The sequence below is a fragment of the Pelophylax lessonae genome, assembly GCF_965119305.1.
Source record: "Pelophylax lessonae genome assembly, chromosome: 1".
NCBI lineage: Eukaryota > Metazoa > Chordata > Amphibia > Anura > Ranidae > Pelophylax > Pelophylax lessonae.
The window spans coordinates 796,598,635-796,621,577 of NC_138768.1; the positions used below are offsets into that span (position 1 = coordinate 796,598,635).

The 22,943-nt window shown below is 49.1% G+C and overlaps 1 protein-coding gene across 1 annotated transcript in view; it reads left to right on the top strand.

Annotated features, from left to right (window-relative positions):
• Positions 1-3,696: 3,696 nt before the first annotated feature.
• Positions 3,697-22,943, top strand: part of KIAA0232 — a 71,895-nt gene continuing 52,648 nt past the window's right edge. Inside the window, exons 1-3 of the mRNA XM_082243435.1 lie at positions 3,697-3,929; positions 15,958-16,437; positions 20,953-21,090. Coding sequence (XP_082099561.1) covers positions 16,210-16,437; positions 20,953-21,090 — 366 coding nt within the window. The 5' untranslated portion in view covers positions 3,697-3,929; positions 15,958-16,209. The remainder of the gene's footprint in view (positions 3,930-15,957; positions 16,438-20,952; positions 21,091-22,943) is intronic.

Sequence of the window (22,943 nt, forward strand, 5' to 3'; positions counted from 1 at the left end):
CAATAAACTGCAGAGTGCCACAGCAATGCCCCCAATAAACTGCAGAGTGCCACAGCATTGCCCCCAATAAACTGCAGAGTGCCACAGCAATGCCCCCAATAAATTGCAGAGTGTCGCAGCAATGCCCCCAATAAACTGCAGAGTGCCGCAGCAATGCCCCCAATACATTGCAGAGTGCCACAGCAATGCCCCCAATAAATTGCAGAGTGTCACAGCAATGCCCCCAATAAACTGCAGAGTGCCACAGCATTGCCCCCAATAAACTGCAGAGTGCCACAGCAATGCCCCCAATAAACTGCAGAGTGCCACAGCATTGCCCCCAATAAACTGCAGAGTGTCACAGCAATGCCCCCAATAAACTGCAGAGTGCCACAGCAATGCCCCCAATAAACTGCAGAGTGCCACAGCATTGCCCCCAATAAACTGCAGAGTGCTACAGCAATGCCCCCAATAAATTGCAGAGTGTCACAGCAATGCCCCCAATAAACTGCAGAGTGCCACAGCAATGCCCCCAATAAACTGCAGAGTGCCACAGCAATGCCCCCAATAAATGCAGAGATGCCAGCTTCTCTCCTGCGTTAACATGCTGGTGGAGCAGGAAGTCAGCATTGCGGCTCGGGTAAGGGATGTGCTGCATTCTGAGCAAATGAACAGCTTCTGACCTCCTGAGTGGATCTTCTGGTGTTTGACCAGCCGTGGCATGGCCCCCCCACGACCCCGTGCACTTACCTCACGGACGGTCACGGTACTCTGTCTTCAGTCCCCGGCTTCCAGCTTCCCGCGTCTCCATCCTCCCGAGTCCCGGCGCCTCCTCCTCGGCCAATGGCATTAAGTTGGCCTTTCGGCCAATCAGGAAGCGGGAGGACCCGCTCCCTGATTGGCCAGGAGGAGGATCCGTATGACAATAGCGAATTTTCATTCGCTATTGTCACACGATGGGCGTGCTCTCGGGGCACACGCTCTGCTCCCTGGCCGCCCTGTCTGCGGCTGCGCCGTCTAACTAGGTGCTTGCGCGGGACGTAATTTCCACTGCGCGTCCGCGCACGCGCGCACCTTAAAGGGAACACTGGTGGCAGGTAGAGCTCTACTCTCAGTGGCTTTGCTGAACCTGGCTCACAGGGGGACCATAGGACTATCAAAAAGTCTGCAGGTCAGTAAAAAATAACAAATGTTTCGTAGGAAGAAACACAATCTAAACTGAGGATGGAGGAAAGGGTGGGGCCTTTTAACTATGTTTAATTGATTGTGTTTCCGGTAGGAGGAGCCTATCATCTCTCATGTTTGGGCCGTCCTGGAAGGCGATTGGAGAAATTACTATTTTTCTTTTTTTTAAGTGTAAGGCCCCTTTCACACAGGCCAGATCCACCTGTCCATTTTTTTGACGGATCTGAAAGGATGCCCCATTCATCTCTATGGGGCATCGGATGTCAGCGGAGACATGTCCCCTGACATCTGATCCGTCAAATCTGGACGGATGGAAACCCTATTTTCCATCCATCCAGCGGATCAGTACGGATGAGAACAGACAGACGGTCCGTTCCTATCTGATTACCCCATAGAGAACAGCGTGACCTGACAGCTCTGTCTCACAGCGCAGAGACACAGCTGCCATCCGCCTGCTCAGCGGGTGAATCGGCGGATCGCTCCCCCGCTGAGATAAACGGAGTCCGCCGACAGACCGGAATGTGTGAAAGGGGCCTTAATGTGAGATCTGAGGTATTTTTGACCCTAGATCTCACAATAAAGAGGACCTGTCATGCTCATTTATATTACAAGGGATGTTTACGTTCCTTGTAATACGAATAAAAAGTGATCAAAGAAAAAACAATTTAGAGGGACAGTGTAAAAAAAAAATGTAAAGTGCCCCGTTCCTTTTTGATCTGGCACACAGAAGCAAATGCAAGTCGCGCTCCACATATGTAAATGGTGTTCAAACCACACATGTGAGGCATCGCCGTGATCGAGCAAGAGCAATAATTCTAGCACTAGACCTTCTCTGAAACTTTAAAAACGTTGTCTATGGAGATTTAGTACTGAAGTTTGTCACCATTCCACGAGTGTGCGCAATTTTAGCATGACATATTAGGTATCTATTTACTTGGCGTAACATCATCTTTTACATTACACAAAAAAATTGTACTAACATTACGAATTTCTTTTTTAATTCAAAAAAGTGTATTTTTTTTCCAAAAATTTGATTGCAAGACTGCTGCACAATTACAGTGTGACAAAGTATTGCAATGATCTCCATTTTATTCTCTAGGGTCTCTGCTAAAACAAAATATACAATGTTTGGGGATTTTTAGTAATTTTCTAGCAAAAAATACTGATTTTACTTGTAAACAAATAAATGTCATAAATAGGCTGGCCCTTAAGTGGTTAAAGCGGAGTTCCAGCCATTTCACTCACCTGTCCAACGGTCCAGCGATGCGGCCGCCGGAAGCCTCGATCCTCTCCCTCGGCGCCGGCATCACTGCTGTGGGCACCCGGCTGTTACAGTTTGCGGCTTCACAGCCGGGTACCCACTGCGCATGCGCGAGTTGCGCTGCGACCCGTGATTGGCCGGCAATCTTCTGGGACCTCTGACATGTCCCAGAAGATTGCAGGGAGGGAGGGGAAGTGGGAGCGGGTACCTGTCAAAACTAGGTACCCGCTCCCCCCCCCCAAACAAATGACATGCCAAATGTGGCATGTCAGGGGGTCAGGACTCCCTAAAGCGGAAGTTCCACTTTTGGGTGGAACTCCGCTTTAAATTGCATTATTTTTTTAAACTGCATTGTAAGACCGCTGCGCAAATATGGTGTGACAAAGTATTGCAACGACCGCCATTTTATTCTCTAGTATCTCTGTTTAAATAAAAAAAATGTATATTTGGGGTTCTAAGTATTTTTCTAGCAAAAAAACACTGATTTTGAACTTGTAAGCAACAAATATCAGAAAAAGGCCCGCCCCATGCAGCGCTGTCTTTCACCAGCACGGCGTTGGTGCATCCCTGCGCTGGTGTCCCATTGTTACGCACAGCTGCATGGATACAACTATGTCCCAATATGACATGCAGGTCCCAATACACAACACCTGTGCATCGGAAAGATGGCCCTGCGTGGGGCGTACAGCTAATCATCCCAAACTTAACTAAAGACAGAGGTTTTATTTTTCTTCTAGTGTTGGATAGAATGGAGAGGGATTAGAACCCATGTCATTGCTGTGTCCCTGTTAGGAAGTTTACCATTATTACTGAACGTAAATCCCAAATGTTGTCACCAGAACAGGAACAGAAAATAAATCTTCTAGTGGGGACACTAGTCCTGGTGACACCCCGGGATTTCCTCACTTCCTGTTTGGCCTATAGGACAGGCAGTGAGTGGATAGTTAAAATAATATATATAAAAAAAAGCCTTATTTCTTCTTCAACCCTCTACGTCTATTGTGAATATGAACCTGAAGCCCACAACACGTGACCACACCCCCGGACTAAAAAAAAAAAAAAACTAAACAATGGTCGCCATTAACAACGGCTTCCTCCCCCTCCATCTTGTCCTCTGTATGGCGTACAATGCTGAGCCCAGTCTGGTCTTCTTCCCGCCATGGCGGCTATCCGGGCGGACGGTCAGGCACCGCTAAGAAAGCCAGGCCTCCCGCGCGTCCTCCAACCGCCTTTGCCGGGAGTTCCCGCCTACTTCCCCACCCCCCCACGAGCCGCGCGTGCGCGCTAACCGCCAGCCGGGCAAGAGACGCTGCTAGCGCGTGACGTCAAGGGCCGAAGGTGGGCGTGTCCGTGGAGGAGCTGCTCTCCGTCACTCCCGGAGCGGGTTGCAGTAGACTGGAGGGAGCCGTACGGGGGAGGCCGGGGCAGACCTTCCCTCCTCTTCCCGTCGCCGGTTATTCGGTGTTACCGCTGCCGCCGACACTCCACCGCCCTTTGCTGGCAGGTAAGGTGTATCCGCTGTGTGCGAGCCGGTTCCCCGTATGTGGCCTTTCCAACATGGCTTCCCCTTCACCGGCCTGTGTGTGTCCTGTCTTCCGTCTACCCGGGATTAGAGTCCGGCCCGGGGGAGCTGTGTGACCTTCCTATACCGGCCTCATCCGACGGTGTCACCGACCGGGCCCCGCTCATGGCGTCATACACTATGTGCGAGAAGGGGGCGGGGATTACTGCCCCTCCTCTGTCACCTGCACTCCCCCCTCTACCTCCAGTGACCGGCACCCACCCCCCTACCTCCAGTGACCGGCACCCACCTCTCCCCCCCCTACCTCCAGTGACCGGCACCCACCTCTCCCCCCCCTACCTCCAGTGACCGGCACCCACCTCTTCCCCCCCCCTACCTCCAGTGACCGGCACCCACCTCCCCCCCCCCCCCTACCTCCAGTGACCGGCACCCACCTCTCCCCCCCCCTACCTCCAGTGACCGGCACCCACCTCTCCCCCCCCCTACCTCCAGTGACCGGCACCCACCTCTCCCCCCCCTACCTCCAGTGACCGGCACCCACCTCTCCCCCCCCCTACCTCCAGTGACCGGCACCCACCTCTCCCCCCCCCTACCTCCAGTGACCGGCACCCACCTCTCCCCCCCTACCTCCAGTGACCGGCACCCACCTCTCCCCCCCCTACCTCCAGTGACCGGCACCCACCTCTCCCCCCCTACCTCCAGTGACCGGCACCCACCTCCCCCCCTACCTCCAGTTGACCGGCACCCACCTCCCCCCCTACCTCCAGTGACCGGCACCCACCTCCCCCCCCTCTACCTCCAGTGACCGGCACCCACCTCCCCCCCCCCTCTACCTCCAGTGTCTGGCACCCCCCCCCTCTACCTCCAGTGTCCGGCACCCCCCCCCCTCTACCTCCAGTGTCCGGCACCCCCCCCCCCCTCTACCTCCAGTGTCCGGCACCCCCCCCTCTACCTCCAGTGTCCGGCACCCCCCCCTCTACCTCCAGTGTCCGGCACCCCCCCCTCTACCTCCAGTGTCCGGCACCCCCCCCTCTACCTCCAGTGTCCGGCACCCCCCCCCCCCTCTACCTCCAGTGTCCGGCACCCCCCCCCCCCCTCTACCTCCAGTGTCCGGCACCCCCCCCCCTCTACCTCCAGTGTCCGGCACCCCCCCCCCCTCTACCTCCAGTGTCTGGCACCCCCCCCTACCTCCAGTGACCGGCCCCCACCCCCCCCCTACCTCCAGTGACCGGCACCCACCCCCCTACCTCCAGTGACCGGCACCCACCCACCCCCCTACCTCCAGTGGCCGGCACCCACCTCCGGTGACCGGCACCCTGCACCCACCTCCCCCCTACCTCCAGTGACCGGCACCCACCTCTCCCCCCCCCCTACCTCCAGTGACCGGCACCCACCTCTCCCCCCCCCCCTACCTCCAGTGACCGGCACCCACCTCTCCCCCCCCTACCTCCAGTGACCGGCACCCACCTCTCCCCCCCTACCTCCAGTGACCGGCACCCACCTCTCCCCCCCTACCTCCAGTGACCGGCACCCACCTCTCCCCCCCTACCTCCAGTGACCGGCACCCACCTCTCCCCCCCTACCTCCAGTGACCGGCACCCACCTCTCCCCCCCTACCTCCAGTGACCGGCACCCACCTCTCCCCCCCTACCTCCAGTGACCGGCACCCACCTCCCCCCCTACCTCCAGTTGACCGGCACCCACCTCCCCCCCTACCTCCAGTGACCGGCACCCACCTCCCCCCCCCTCTACCTCCAGTGACCGGCACCCACCTCCCCCCCCCTCTACCTCCAGTGTCTGGCACCCCCCCCCTCTACCTCCAGTGTCTGGCACCCCCCCCCCTCTACCTCCAGTGTCTGGCACCCCCCCCCCTCTACCTCCAGTGTCTGGCACCCCCCCCCTCTACCTCCAGTGTCCGGCACCCCCCCCCCTCTACCTCCAGTGTCCGGCACCCCCCCCCCTCTACCTCCAGTGTCCGGCACCCCCCCCCCCTCTACCTCCAGTGTCCGGCACCCCCCCCCCTCTACCTCCAGTGTCCGGCACCCCCCCCCCCTCTACCTCCAGTGTCCGGCACCCCCCCCCTCTACCTCCAGTGTCCGGCACCCCCCCCCCCCCTCTACCTCCAGTGTCCGGCACCCCCCCCCCCCCTCTACCTCCAGTGTCCGGCACCCCCCCCCCTCTACCTCCAGTGTCCGGCACCCCCCCCCCCCCCCCTCTACCTCCAGTGTCTGGCACCCCCCCCCCTACCTCCAGTGACCGGCCCCCACCCCCCCCCCTACCTCCAGTGACCGGCACCCACCCCCCCCCCCCACCTCCAGTGACTGGCACCCACCCCCCCTACCTCCAGTGACCGGCACCCACCCCCCCCTACCTCCAGTGACCGGCACCCACCTCCCCCCCACCTCCGGTGACCGGTACCCACCCACCCCTACCTCCAGTGACCGGCACCCACCTCCGGTGACCGGCACCCTGCACCCACCCCCCCCCCCCCCCCACCTCCGGTGACCGGCACCCCCCCCCACCTCCAGTGACTGGCACCCCCCCCCCCACCTCCAGTGACTGGCACCCCCCCCCCCACCTCCAGTGACTGGCACCCCCCCCCCCCACCTCCAGTGACTGGCACCCCCCCCCCCCCACCTCCAGTGACTGGCACCCCCCCCCCACCTCCAGTGACTGGCACCCCCCCCCCCACCTCCAGTGACTGGCACCCCCCCCCCCCCCACCTCCAGTGACTGGCACCCCCCCCCCTCCAGTGACTGGCACCCCCCCCACCTCCAGTGACTGGCACCCCCCCACCTCCAGTGACTGGCACCCCCCCCCCACCTCCAGTGACTGGCACCCCCCCCACCTCCAGTGACTGGCACCCCCCCCCCACCTCCAGTGACTGGCACCCCCCCCCCACCTCCAGTGACTGGCACCCCCCCCCCACCTCCAGTGACTGGCAACCCCCCCCACCTCCAGTGACTGGCAACCCCCCCCCACCTCCAGTGACTGGCACCCCCCCCCCACCTCCAGTGACTGGCACCCCCCCCCCACCTCCAGTGACTGGCACCCCCCCCCCCCCCACCTCCAGTGACTGGCACCCCCCCCACCTCCAGTGACTGGCACCCTGCACCCCCCCCCTCCAGTGACTGGCACCCTGCACCACCCCCCCCCCCCTATATGTGTCCCTGGGCCTCAGTACCCTGCTGTTCCCCCGGTGGCCCCCACACACTGTTCTACTCTGGCACTGTTTTTACAAATGTAGGGTTTGTCTATCATGTCAGTGTCTATTATTGATTGCCGGTAGTGTTTTTCATTAGCTGGGATGAAGATGCCCAAACATCAGCATTTCACTGGTAATTGTTACTTAACACAACTTTCACACTCGGGGCTCGTTACCACTGGCACTGAGGTACAATTTGTTGGCATGCACTGCAGATATGGATTGGGCAGTTTTCACTGGAATGATATGTAACATGTATGGTTTGTGTTTCCATGGGAATAGGCTCTATGGAATGACTAGATTTTCCTGCAGGTGTGCATTAGCTGTGCATCAAAATGTTTGTCCTGGTATGTGGTGTAGTCATAATAAAGTCATTTTTGTTTTGGTGTATGTGTTTTTTTTTTTTTTCTTCTCTCTCTCTCATGACAGGTGCTAATAATATAACTTGTGGGCACTTGCTGTCTTTTTTTGTTTGTTTTAAAGTGATTTGTAAAGTCTTTGTTAAAAAAAAAAAAAAAAAAAAAAAAGTTACCTCCTCTGTGCAGTTGCACAGAGCAGCCCAGATCCTCCTCCTCTTCTCAGGTCCCTTTGAGCTTCTCCTGGCCCCTCCCTCCTGTTGAGTGCCCCCTCAGCAAGCAGCTTGCTATGGGGGCACCTGAGCTACAGCTCCATGTATCCATTCAGGCACAGCCAATCAGGAGAGAGGGGCGCGGCCTAATGGCAGCTAACTGACTTTGACAGCAGCAGGAGTGAATGGCGCCGCTGCTGTGTCTCAGCCAATCCAGAGGGAGCACCCCAGACAGCCAAGGGTGGACATCGCTGGAGAGATGGGCTCAGGTAAGAGGGGAGCTGAGGGCAGCTTCTACACCCAGATGGCTTTTTATCTTAATGCATAGGATGCATTAAGATAAACAAAACCTTTGTTTACAACTACTTTAATTTTTCTTCTCAAACTCTTCTCTGGCCACGCTGCCAGACTTGTTATGTTAGTGCCCTCTGTGCCTGCCAGGGTCTATGGGGTCCTGCTTGGCTCTCCTCTATGTGCTCACTCCCATTTGTAAGTACAGCGTTATATGCAGCTGTAAACAGCACAATGCAGGCGACTGGCACCAAAGCTACACCTCTTTCGCCTCCACAGCTGTGATGACAGCGGTTCCCAAGCTGTGTGCCTTTGACGTTGCTTGTGTGTGCGGCGCACTGTACTTCCAAAATGGAGCACAGACATAATAGGAGTCTGGCTAACTTGGCCTGGAAATAGTTTGAGAAGGGAGCTCAGAGAAAAATGGAAAAAGAAAAAATAATAAAGCATAGCAAGTACGTCTTCTATGAGAAAAACATGCCGCCTTTATTGCCTGTGGGTCAAGGTCAGTTATTACGGAGTATGTGAGGATGGTGCAACAAGAGCAGGTGATCCCTATATAGCAGTGGTCCTCAACCCTGGCCTACAGGGCCCACTAACAGGCCAGGTTTGCAAGATAACTGAAATACATTCCAGGTGATATCATTTGCTGCTTAGTGATTGCAGTACTCTAGTCTGCATCTCCCCAAGGTAATACTTAAAATCTGGCCTGTTAGTGGGCCCTGAGGACCGGAGTTGAGGACCACTGCTATAGGGAATCCCCTATGGGGAATCAGAAAAAGCCAAAATAGTTCAAATTCCTAGACTAGTATTTGGAATTCCTAATCAATATGTTTGGGTAGACAAAGCATTAACCACTGTATTGTACATGACCTGTTCAGAAAGCAGAGCTGGGGGAGGGACCTATTGGGCTCCACCCACTACAGGCTGTCTGCAGAAAACTATAGGAGGGGTGGAGACAAGACCAGTCATCCTGCACAAGGGGTAGAGAGCCACAGTGACCAGTCTGTATTACAGGAAGCTCCTGCACGGAGGAAACCTTTCACACTGGATTACTGCACCCACTTGGAAGAAATAAATAAAGCACCCCAAGATTCAAGAACCATACACAGCACTCCTGTACATAGACAATATTTGCTATTTACATAATTCACCTTTAAGAGTCAATGCTTGCTGCATTGACCTGGTAACTTTACTGGCATAGGAATGTGTGCTTGGTGCGTATACATGGGCACTGGACTGGCATCAGGAATGTATGCAAAGTGATTTGACATAGGCACTTGGGAAATATAAGTGCTCGTGTATGAACAAAGCTTCAGTCAAACAGACCCAGTAGGTTGAATGGGAAACACAAAACACTGCTCCTGTCAGTCGCTGTACTAACAGTCCCAACGTCTGACGGCGCCCGCTACCCCCCTAAGCCAGAACACTCCATTCAGCACTCTCTGCCATTGGCTGAGAGCACTGATCGGGAAAAGGTCACCTGCTGGTTTTCCAGCATGCACGTCCGTCCGAAGCCTGCTAAATGACTGTCTGCCATACACGGGCCGAATGTCAGCCGTTTTTTTTTTAACTAGCCAATATTGCCCGACATTCGGCCCATGTGTACTAGGCTTTAGACTAGTAGTATCCATCACTTAGTGTCTGTGGCCAACTTACCCCTTGGCGCCGGCTCCCTTTAGGGGTTTGCTATACCGGGGGCGGGGCTTATGGCCACATGACAACCATGGTTGGCTGTCACGATGGTCGCATGATTGGAAAAGTCCTGATGACCGTTTCCACGAGCCGCCGGTCACTATACTAGGAGTGCGCAAGGCACACAATTACGCCACTTCTGGTGCTATGGTACACAAATATGCTGTGCTGAGAGTGCGCATATTTGCGTGCACTCAGCACCAAGAGATTAAGGTTTGTTTCACATGGGCGGTCCGATCAGGTCCACCTGCCTTTTTTTTTTTCCAGGCAGACCTGATCATAACACTCATTGTTCTCTACAACATGGCGGATGTTAGCAGGCATGTTTCCACTGACACCCGTCGACAACTGATTGATCCCGTGTGTCAAAGGATGGATGGTTGATCCATTCCCCATCCGTCTGGTGGGACTGTTTCCATCCACCGCCCCATAGAGAACAGCGGGGCTGTGTCCAGTGTGCATAGCTGAGCAGACACGGACCTGTCATCCTCCTGCTCAGCAGGGACTAGCGGAGAAATCGTTTGCATGTCAGGAGACTGACCAGCTCTCAATGGAGCCGGTTTACACTGGTCCAGGACGACTGCGGAGTGGTTTGCAGAGGGGTTCTGTGTATTATCTGGTCTGTTTCAGGTTTGAATTCAGCCAAAAATTCGGACCTGAAGCCGTAAACAGGAACGCACCAAACCCCCTGCTGCGAGCCGCTCCGCACAGTGTGAACCCAGCCTTACTGTTTATTTCCAACTTGTATTGGACCTAGCATAGTCCTGATAAGTGTTTTCTGATGGAAAAGGGAAGCCAAGGGATTTGTGAACAGGAAACACCCTGATTGACTTCTGGAATGGCAGATGTGGTGACGGAGGTCTACCTGTTCATGAAGAGACTGTTCATATCCTTGTTTGATGCCCCCATTGCCCCATGTTGTAAGGGATGTGTGCAATGAGTGTGAATGTTTCTGGTAAAAGAGAAATCTTATCTGTGATTTTCTGGCCTGATAGTAACTCTTCCATCTGCATACTCCCTGCCCTATGTACACATTGGTAGCACCACTAAGTGATTGTCAGACATGGGAATTACTGTGCTGTATATGATCTGCCATTATCACTACTAACACAAGAAATGATTTATTCATAATGTGCACACAAGCTGTTTTATCAGTCTTGTAATCCTTTCTCTGTGTACATATTATTGCTTTCATGTTCCTGTGGTCCAAGGTTACTCACCTGTGTCAGCACCTTCTGGGACTTGTTGTTCCACAAGGGATGAATAAAGTTCTATGAATGCGTTCTCATTAGACATTGAATGCTATCTTGCAGAATTGGTTTCCCTTTAATTCAGCATCTGATTTGAATACAATGGAAGACTTCTCAGTCACTTTGATATACAAGGTCATCTGCTCATTATCCTTTGTACTAATAGCCCCTATTCAGGTTCATCATTATTTATTACTTTTCTCTTCCCTTTAAATATAATTCGGAAATTGACTTCCATGGGTTTGGCTGATATAAATTTTTAAAAGCCAACGAGTGCATCGGTGTATGTCTTGTAGGTTTTGGTTTTGTTTTGCATAAGTGAAACCTTTCATTCCTTACCCTGTCAATGCTCTCCCCTGGCATTGTTATATACATCAATGTTTGAACTGGTGACTACCCTAAATAAACCCCCCCCCCCCCCCCATTGACTGGGAACCTGTGGTGTAAGGGTTAATAGAGTAAGGAGCTGCCCCCACTTTTTGGTTAATAATGTTTTTTGTGAGGAGCTAGCAGGAAAGGGACTGCTGTACAGTAACATGCAATAATCATGTCCCCTCCCCCCATGAGTATGAGGGGCTGATGCAATCTGACAGTGTGAACGAGGATCTGATCACATCATAGAGACACTCCTCCCCCCCTCCCAGTGTCATCTGTGAACATCTCCCCTCCCCCCTGCTGCAGGTCATCATTAGCTTGAAATCTGCTCCCCCGCCCGCCCTTGGTGTACAGGAGGAGGGGCCGCATTGCGATCAGACATCTTGTGTTTTTTTTACCTCGCTCTCTTCTGCCATGCTGAGTTCATGTGAGGTGAGCTCTTCTGTAGAGTGGGGAAGGAGGTGCAAGAAAGGGGCTGCCTGCACAGGATCACCCACTACCACTAATGAAGGAGGATGCTCAAGTCAGGTACCTTTTTATTTATGGTTACATTAGATGTGATGTCACCTGAAGCTATAAGCACATTACAAAGGAGACTTTGATTTCTGTTATGCTAGCCCATGTTCTGGTAATGTGCCTACCTGGGTGTTGTGGCCGCACTGGGCTGGCCTCGTTCTATAAGCTCATTGGGGATTTGGAGGATAGAGCTTGACCAGTGTAATCAATTGTTTGTGGTTTATGTGGATTTAAACTTTGGTATAAGAATTGATCTGTTCAGTCAGCAGTGAGACATCTACAGGCAAAAAAATATATATTTTTTTTGTGAAATAGATACAAATTCACAATACTGATGATCCTGTTATTTTTTTTTTCTTCCTTATTTTTCTAAACTGGCATGCCTTTCAATGATTGCACCATTATGGCAGTAGTGAGGATTTTCTTTTTCTGGAAGTCATGAGAATCAGCAAAACCCTTCATATAGTCTATAATTGTGGAAAGGTCTTGGATTTGTTTCAAGGGTCCTTGTACATGGGGTGCTGTAGTACCTCGTTTGCCAGCTGCTGTTTCCTTGTTTCAGCGGTTGCCATGATACTTATCCAGAAGACGGCAGTAGCATGCAGCACCGCCTGCAAACCGCGACAAATCCGATTTTGAATGATGCATTATCCAATAATTGAAGCACCTGGGGTTTCCCTGAAAGTAATATCTATCTTTTTAAATTCTAGAATTACCAGTCTTTGAAATTAGATTTGAACAGTCATGCTTTTTTTTTTTAATTTTATCCGTTTTTTGGTTTTTCTTTATTCTCCCATGGTGTAGTAATTGGCATCTGTCAATATTTTGTAAGATGGAACATAATAAATGTAATTTCCAGTATTTCATTCACTCAAATTTTTTTTTTTTTTGGACATCCAGGCCATGTCAGTCCTTTAGTGGCTGTTCTCTCTTTTGCGCTGTAATTTTTAATTAGATTATAAATGGATTTGTCCTGCGGCACAGATTAGAGGTCACTCATGAGCAGCAGTGAATACTGTTGTCTGGAATTCCTTGTTGTAGTAAAATAAATATTTAGTGTTGAAGATGTGCCTTTTTATCTTGCCTGTGTGTGTGTGTACAATTTTTATTAATTTTTTTCATGGGATCCTTATGCAGCTTATCTGCTAGCGATTAGTACAAGCATAATGACTTGTAATCTCTCCTTAAGTGCTGGTTCACATTGGTGCGATGCGGGAACCCTGCAAATCCACTGCGGGTTCCTGCATCGCACCCAACCCATATGCAAAATGCTTGGAGTGTCAATACAAAGTTAATGACACCCTCAGATTACTTCACATATCGCAGAGCGAACTGTCAATTTAGACAGGAATCAGATCGCATGGGTGTGAACAAAAGAAGGGTCCTGTACGACTTTTGTCTGAATGCGAGGCAAATTCAGCCATGCAATCTGTTTCGCTGAATTTGCATCACACAGTAATCGCATCTGATTTGCAGAGCAATGCAGTGCGAATCACATGCAGTGTCTGTCACCGCTAGAATGTGAACCAGCACCAAGTTGTCTTTTTTTGTGAGTAAGCTTGTAAAAGTGAGTCAAAGCTACAATTTTCCTACCATTTCTTATTACTAATACTGTACAATATACCAGAGATTTTTTTTATCCTTTCTTTTTTTTTTTTTTGTATATATTTCTGCAGAAAATGTGCTGCATCTATTTATTGTAGCACTAATTATGCATTTGGGATCCTGCCCCCCCCCCCCCCAGATCTAGGAACAACCTATGAAATCATTGAGGTATTGCAGCTCACACTGTGTACATGTTATGAAGCTGCTTGTGCAAAGCAGCCGTTTAGTGTGTTTAAATTCTTGGGTTTGCTTTGTTGGGGGATTGGTTGATGATCATGGGCCATTGGGGAAGAGGCACAGCAGAGGCTGACTGTGGATATTGTGTGTTTTGGGGGAGCAGGTGGTAGCTACATGTTTATGGAATGTTAGGCGGGTTGCTATTGAACGCACTGGTCAAGGGGGAGGAGCCAGGTGCACCAGTGGGAGGACCCAAGAAGAGGATTGGGGCTGCTCTATGCCACACCCACTGCACAGAACAGGTAAGTATGACGTTTGTCAATTAAAAATATGAACCTTTTAATACCACTATATATGTAAGGCTCGGTTCACACTTATGCGATGCGGGAAGGCTGCGAATTCGCAGCCTGTTCCCGCATCGCAAACGCACCCTTGGCAGTTCACACTGCCATATGCTATACGCTGGGGGTGTCAATGTAATTTTAACGACACCCCCAGTTTGATTGCATATCGCAGTGCGATCTTACAGTTCGCACAGGATTGGATCGCACAAGTGTGAACCACTGTGCGATCCGATCCTGATGCGGCTCAAAAAAAGGGTCCTGTGCGACTTTACTGCGGGTGCAGTGCGAATTTCAGCCATACAAAGTGTATGGCTGAATTCACACCGCACACCCGATCGCATGTAATGAAGGAGCAGTGCGCTCCGATATTGTATGCGATCGCCGCAGCCACACATATGTGAACCGGCACTAAACCCTAACAACCTTACGTGCATATTATGGAACAGAGAAAAAGTAGCACGCGTTACACTTGCTGGGCACACAATCCCTTCCCAGCCAGTGTCATTCGTAATATGTCTTAATCACTGTTTTGAGTGTCACTAGTAATGTCAGTGTGTCCCATCCAGCCAGTGTTTGTTAGCACCAGATTGTCAGTCACACTACAAGTTGCTGATCACTACCATTGCCAGTATAGCTGCGTAAATTCCTGTGTGTGTGTAATATATATCACAGTTTGTAGATGCTATAACTTTCAAACAAACCAATTCTAAACTTAATGGGGTTTTTTTTTTTTTTTTTTTTTAAACAAAGACGTGGCAGAATACATTTTGGTCTAAATTTTTTTTTTTCTGTTAATATATTAAAAATAAAAAACCCCAGTGGTAAATACCACTAAAAGAGAGCACTGTTTGTGTGGGAAAAAAAAATAGAAATTTAATTTGCGTACAGTGTTGCATGACTGCACAATTGCCGTTTTTAGAGTAGTGCAGTGCTGAATAGCAAAGCAGCAAAATGCTCTGGTCATGAAGAGGTCAAATGGTTAAATATTAGCCGATTCCTGAAATTCGTGCAGTGGGTGGCCCTGTTGGCACCACTCCTTTTGACATCCTTCGATTGAAAAGTTGTCGGCTGAACATCACCTGCTTCCAATCAAGATTCGGGCACTGTTTGGTTATATAGCCGCAGTAGTAGATTTGTACTTCTATGCTGTTTAGCATGGCTGGAGGAATCTATAGATGTATACACAGCCTTACTGTGGAGTGGCAGAGAAGTTCTGAATTTTCCAGTACTGTAGTGGAAGTTGCATCATATTTTTATGGCACACAGGAGGACTGATTGCGACTTGCATGTGCTTGTGGGTGCTAAAAACTGGGCTCTTCTGTCTTAATGCGTGTAGAACACACAGGAGACCAGCAGTAATTGAAAGTGTTGGAGTGAATGCAGGCTCCTGGGTTTAGTATCTGGTCTCCCACAGAACATGGAAATACCATTATCTTAGTAATAATGAGCTGCTAAATATCTTATCAGCAGTATATAGCAGTCTTGAGATTTCTATCAGTTCCTGGTGAAACTTGTAGGAGGGGTTTTCATACTGCACTGAGCTGTCGTATGAGGCTGCAGGGCTCCTGACCCTCTGTCTGGACAGTGCTGATTGGCCCTGTGCTGATCACATGCACTCTCCCAATGAAAAAAAACCCTTTAACAATACACACCAAACTGAGCATGTGCAGCCTGACTCCAAAGGTTCAGTCTTATCTGGGCATGTTTTGGGGGTCAGTGGAAGAGGAGGATCTGTGCATACAGGATCAAGCAGCCTTTTTAAACAATGCAGAGGATTAACCCCTTTGGTTCCACAGTTGGTATAATCCCATGCTTTACAGCATATGCAGACTAATTTTACTGTTGAGGGTTTAGTAACACTTTAACACAGTAAACGAATAGTCCAGTGAAAATGTATTTTTGTAATTAAAAGGACCTGATATATGCATGTATTTTTGTGTGACCAGAAATCACTAACTTTGCTATTTTTTTTTCTCCCCCTTAGGTTCTGCCATAGAGGTAATCCTTGTGTCAATGTGAAATTATATGGAAAGCACATCTCAATGTGTGTCCCCAATAAGATGTATTTTTTCGGTAATGCCTGAGGAATAAAAAGACTAAATGTCAGCAATGATAAATGATCTTCCTGGAATTGAAGCATTTCACCAGATTCCTAGAATGAAGATCCCTTCCACCTTCTAAAACCACATCCTACCAAAAATGCTTCATGTACTAGGAATGCCACCCACCTAGATTCATGCGCCCTATCTGTACAGTTGTGGATGGTTTACCATCTGAAGGCACCTTAGGCTCCTTTCCTGGCCCTGTTTCTGTCTTTGAAATGTCGATGCTTCGTGCTTTAGACCCAGTCCAGACCTGGCTGGGACAAGAGCTGGAGAAATGTGGTATTGATGCCATGATTTACACAAGATATGTTTTAAGTCTTCTGCTGCATGATAGCTATGACTACGACCTTCAGGAACAGGTATGTAGATAATTTATTATTTTTTTAACATTTCTGAAGACACATTTAAGACCTAGGAATATAATTGGCATGGTTACCATGAAATTACATGTAAACTTGTGATTGAATAATAATATGACTTTATTTAATTGGTTGGTTGCAGAATATTAGAAATTCTCACTTTGCTGGCTGCATGCCAGTTTTGGGTCAGGGACTCGCTTAGGTAAGAAAGTTAACCAGTGGTCATAGCAACCATGAAACTAGCAAGTTAAAAAATCAGGAGTAGCACCTCCCTTCTTCTGTCATTACAGGTTTATGTTGAGTCAAAAGCAAGATAGCTAGTGAGCTTTCAAAATTACTGCTGAAACCCAACGTTTTTGTGTTTGTCAATTCTGGTATATGCCGCTTGCTCATTGAATAATTGTTTTTTTTATTCAGCAATTCACTCACGTGGAATGAGCAATGTGCATATCCTTACCTTCCCTGACACACCGGTTCCAGGTCAAAAACTTACAGAATAGAAACAGAACTGCCTTGGAGCATGCTCCTTAAAAGAAAAGTAGGGCCAAAGCTTTTTTGGCCCTACTTCTACGGCTCACGAGTGCAGTTTACAGTCAGGATGCACCCAGATGCCTGGACCGGCAGCTGGTTCAGCCTCTTAGCGTGCCACTGGGAGTTTGAGCTATCAGCTCCCTCCCCTGCACAGCCAAGCACGGAATGGAAAGAACGAGTGACTTGACAGTCACTGGCTCACTGAAGACTGAAAACCGAGTGATCAGCGGTCTTTGATCGCTCTGTTCTTAGTCTTTAAAGCAGCAGGGGACAGGATTGGATCAAAGCTGCACCCACCTAGGGGAGTATACTTTTTTTTTTTTTTTTTTTTTTTTTTTAAGAAGGGCCCATTTTGCACTTGTGAACGGGACTGTTAGCATTTAACCACTTGCCTACTGGTGACTTTTACCCCCTTACTTTCACACAAATGGAGCTTTCTTTGGTGGTATTTATTCACCACTGGGTTTTTTTTTTTTTTACTAAAACAATAAAAAGATGGGAAATTTTGAAAAATCAAATTTTTTCCTAGTTTATAAATTTTTCAAACGTGATTTTTCTCCTTCACTGATGGGCAGCACTGTTGGGACCGATGTCCTTTTAACACAAGCCAATTATCGGCTGCTTTATTTTAGCGTGAGTCAATAAACAGCTTGTTTACATCCTGTGATCAGCTGTCATTGGCTGACAGCTAATCACGTCGTAAAGGGCTGCTGTGATTGGTTCTTTACCCTAATATGTGATCAGCCGAGTGATGACATGCGGATGTCTATAGCCTCGTACACACGCACCGATTGTTGGCCGACCGATCGGCCGTCATTTGTCCAGTGTTGTGTTGGTTGAAATGTGCTCTAGACTGCACACGAATTTTGTCGGCCAACAACAACCAACTTCAGAAGTGATGTCATGTGTTAGTTAACTTTCCATGTGTTTTTTCTTCTCTGAGCATGCCCAGTCTTGCTCATCTGATTTTTGTCTGCCGAAATCTGTACTGACTGACGAACAATCGGCCGTTCTGTTGACGGCCAACAAAAATTTTATAGCATGCACACCAGATTTTGTTCGGCCGAAAAGTTGCAGTCGGTTGTCGGAAGCATCATACTAACAAGCCGGCAATCGGCCGATCGGTTGGCCGAAAATTCACAGCCAACAATCTGTGCGTGTGTACGAGGCTTTAGTATGTCCTTCCGGCATTATAAGCCCAAGCTGTAGCAGTCTTCCTGCTAAAGCATGTGCAGGAAGTGGTTAACATACAGGATACCCAACGAGGGTTCCCATTAATTAGCTTTGGACAGGAGCCCTTTTAAGTTCCATGGAACACTCACGGCTTGCATGTAATTTTTCATGGAGCGATAACCTGCAAATTAGCGGCCCTGGTCCTAGCATTAACTAAAGTTTCAATTGTTTGTACTTTTTTGCTTTCAGAGCAGATGTCAAGCTAGAAGTTACCTCTAGAGCAGGGGCATCAAGCTGGCAGCCCTCCAGGCATTGCAGAACTACAAGTCCCATCGTGTGTGCCTATAGGAGTCATACTTGTAACTGCAAAGCGTCATGGGACTTGTAGTTCAGCCACAGCTAGAGGTCCGCCAGTTTGACACCTGTGCTCTAGAGGCTGCCTTAACACCTGTCTGCACTCTGTGCTGATAAGTCTTTTGTACAACTGTATAACAATGCTGCAATAAGGATTAAATTTGAGAAAACAAAAGTTGTGCTATTTTTTATCTTGAGCATGTGGCCAGAGGATAAAATGTATCACTATAAATAGGCAGCACTCCGAACAGCTAACTTTTCGAGTATCATATATTTATGAATGGAAGCATCGTATAAAGGCATAACAGTAAGCTATATTACATGTACAAGATCTCCCCACAGTACCTTTTATCTAGACAAAAGTAGACTCTCAGCTACAAGAATCAACACAGGGCATTTTTACTGCCGCAATTAGCGTCAGGCGTTTTTTACAGCCTCAAAATGCCTCTCCATTTTGTTCTGTTTCCATGCACACACAGGCTTTAGGAGCTTTAAGTGGCATATGTGTTTAGAAGCTGTAAAAAAAAAAAAAAAAAAAAAGGCCAGTGAGTTTGTAGGAAAAACGCTGACCGCTACTAAACTCTCCTGACGCCGGTGTCCAGCGTTTAGCAGAGTTTTTTTTTTTTTTTGATGCGGAGGCCGTCGCGTCCTTAACCAGTGATTAGCTGGTTGGTAAGGAGTTGGTCGGAAAGCCAGCGACCGCGTCCCTAACAGATGAGTCATCGGCAGTCATCAGGCTTCCCCACTGATAGCAGAAACAGAAAAACATTGCCAGCAATACAAAAATGTGAAAAAAACGGTGTGGGGCTACCTAAAATCTATACCAGACCCTTATCCGAGCATGCAGCCTTGCAGGCCAGGAAGGCCCCCTCCTCAACCATACCAGCCCACATGCTCTCAACATGGGTGCTTTGGGGCAAGGGGGTTATGCCCCATGTTGATGGGGACAAAGGCCTCTGCCCCACAACCCTGGGCAGTGGTTGTGGGGAGGTCTGCGGGCAGAATCGGAAAGCCCCTTTTAACAAGGCCCCCCCAATGTGAATTACATTGTACCCCCTACTCATTCAAAAAAGGGTTAAAAAAAATCATTTTTGACAATTTTTAAACAAAACAAAAACCATATCCTTGCATGCACCCCCCCCCCCCTGAACCATACCAGGCCACATGCCCTCCACATAGGGGGGTGCTTTGGGGAAGGGGGGTGTAGATGGGGGCAAGAACCTCTACCCCATAACCCTGGGCTGTGGGGGTTTGCAGGCAAATCGGTGCAAAAAAAAAAATAATGCACTGTTACAGTATAAATGACCCTCGCAGGGAAGAGGCTAACACTAGGGGTGATCATGGGGTTAAATGTGCTCCTAGGGAGTGCTTTCTAACTGTAGGGGGAATGGATGCACTGAAGGAAAAGAGATCTGTGTTTCAGCTTAGCTGAAACACAAGATCTCTCTCTCCCTCTGTAACAGATCGGCGGTCTGCCTGTGGTTTTGTGCAGCCACACTGTCCTGCTGCAGTATATATGAGGCAGGCGGCCTGGAAATGGTTCAAATCCATACCAGACCCAAAAGGACCTTTTGTGGTGTTTTTTTTTTTTCTATTGCCGGCAGTGGTCTGTATTTTTTTATTTTTTTTACGTTTAGTTGCCAGCAGGGGAAGCCCGCTGACAGCTGATGACTCATCCATTAAGGGTGCAGTGTCCAGCTTCCAGGCCCGCTCCTGGACAACCAGCTATTTTAAATTACTGGTTAAGGACGCCAGCACCCCCACTTAACGCTGCAGCTACTAATGTAGCTTATACACTAGGCTAAACACTGCCAAACGCTGGAAAAAACGCTAAACATTAGTGTTTTTTGTCCAAAGTTTTTAGCTTTCTAGTGTGCGTGAGGGCTAAAAGTGCAAGCGTTTGTTACCCCAAAACGTCATATTCCTGATATGTGCCTGCTGTATCATGTACCTTGTGAGAAAGTATCCTTTTCTCTTTGTATTGCTTCCTTTATGTGAAATTCCTGGTGTTCCTGCCAGTCCCTCTGGTTTCCTTTTTAAAAACTGACCACGCTAAGCAGGTAAGCAGGAGAACACACGTGGTCAGTTCTCTAGCTGCGCTGGGAACTCTGCCTTCTCTTCTCCAATGATCAGACTTTTCTTAACATGCCCCCGTTGCACTGCCTTTCACTGGGAAGTTCAGTGTGCTGTGGCTTCTCCTCCCCCCAGCTTTAATGCAGCTGAGAACTGAGGGAATCTGATCACTTCTAAAAAGGGGAAAAAGGTATTTATAATGTATCTTTATATCTATACAAAAACGTTTTGCCTTTCATTTCCATCATTTTAAACTGTGTATTGATTTTCAAGGTGACCGCTTACAATCACTTTTAAGTCAAAGTATCAGTTTTTATAGCAAACAACACTTTATAGTTAATGCTGCATACAAGTCTATATACATTGTCTGTCTTTATTTTGCAGGAAAATGACATCTTTTTGGGCTGGGAAAAGGGCGCTTGTAAGAAGTGGGGAAAAAGCAAGAAAAAGAGTTCAGATCTCTCCATGGAAGAAATGAAGAAACAGGCTGCAGTTCAGTGTCTGCTTTCAGCTTCTGATGAAGTATGTGTGCTTTCACCTTCCTTGGTTTCTTTTGTATATTATGGCTTTATCGCTGAAAAAACCTCCAATTTATTTCTAATGTCTGTTGATTGAAGGGAAATGTTAAGCTTTTGCTGCGGCGCTTGTAAAGGGTAATTTTGCATTATTCATAACCAAAGAAAATTATGCCAGATATTCAACCAAATTCTGTGTTCTTTCCTACACCAAGAAACAGACAGCTGTAATCGAATTGCTAAAGGACAATACATTTTGGTTTTTAAATAACCATTTTCGACTACATATTCTTAAAGAAGTTTTGTTGTGTGTTGTGTTTTATAATAAAAAAAAAAAAAAAAAATTATACTCACCCACTGGCTATAAAACTGAGAATGGAGCGATCAAAGACCGCTGACAACTCGCCTCTGAATTCTCTTGTCAGTCACCATCGCTCTTTGGAGCCCTCTCTGGAGCATTGGGACTGTGGCTGGGGTGGAAGTGGGAGCAGCTTGTTGAGAGACTGAGCCAGGTGCTGTTTCAGGCTCCTGGGTGGATCCCAACTATATGGTCGTTATCTTTCCACAACCTGAACCAGCTCTGTGACGTCAGCTGATAGCAGGCTTTAGCCTGTTGTCTGCTGAAAACTGGTCACAGGAGTGCAGTACAGACTGCACTCCTGTAAACCACATGAGAAGTACAGTCAAACAAGTTTTAACCCAAAGTTGGCTGGTTTGGCACGGCACTGAGGCTGATATTCACCATTGCCTTGGTGTCGCAGACTCTGACCGAATGGGCTAAGCTTTTGTGCCGTGACCTGGAGGGGCAGTAGCTCCCACCTGCCTTTGCTGAGCGAGCTGGTGGACCAGCTGGTTCAGGGGCTGCAGTTTATCTCTTTGGATGCGGCTCCCCTAGTGGCTCGGCTCTGTTTTGGCAGTGGTCCTTCGACCTTTTTTTTTTTTTTTTTTTTTTTTTTTTTAGCTTAAATGCTGGTCTGCGGACCAGACTTTAAAAAAGGCCTTGACTGATCTTCCCGTTCAAGGAGATCGCCTGTTCGGTGCTACCCTGGATCATATCATTATAGGTCTCACGGATGGAAGAAAGTCTTGTTACACCTATGGGCAGTACCTTTCTTCCGCAGGCTACTTAGGGCAAGGACCCTCATCGTAGACGTGTGCCCTCCTCGGCTCATACTTTTTTTCTCTTATGTCCTCCGACAGTCGCCGCCTCTTCATATTCGTCACTAATGGGGTTATTGACCTTTGCTCCGTAGGAGTAGCTAGGCAACAGAATATATTAATATCAAAGCTTTTAGCATATCCCACCCCCAGGGGGTGGTCCCCTCAGTCAATACCTCCTTGCTTCCTGCTTACCAACTCAGTTTCACATGCCTAGCTCAGGAGTACGCAGGCTGTTCCTGTGCTGGGGCTCTTAGTCTCAGCCACTTTTCTCTTTTTTGATTTTATTTGAAGTTTTTTCTCTTTCTTTTACTTAGCTGTTTATTTCCAGCATTAGTTAGTTCTTCTGATGAAGATGATCGTGCGGAGCTGGGTCTCAGTCTGGCCACCCTGGATCCCAGGGCTCAGGGCCAGGGGCTTCCCAGCCTGCCATCGAGCGTTCAGCTTAGGTTTTGCCCTGGCACATTGAACAACCCATCCCTGTTCGCTGCAGGGATGCTATCGGTGAGGTGGCTACCTCACTGGACGCCATTGCGGTTTCGCACCGCAACTCCGCTGCGTCATGCTTGCGACACTCCCTGTCCTCAGTACTGCGGTTTGGTCGCTGGAGCAGGCTCCCCACGCCATCCGGACTGGTAAGTGTATCTCTATGTGGGAACCTGTCTTTTTTGGGTGTCAGTCTGGGACTGTGTGACCCTGCAT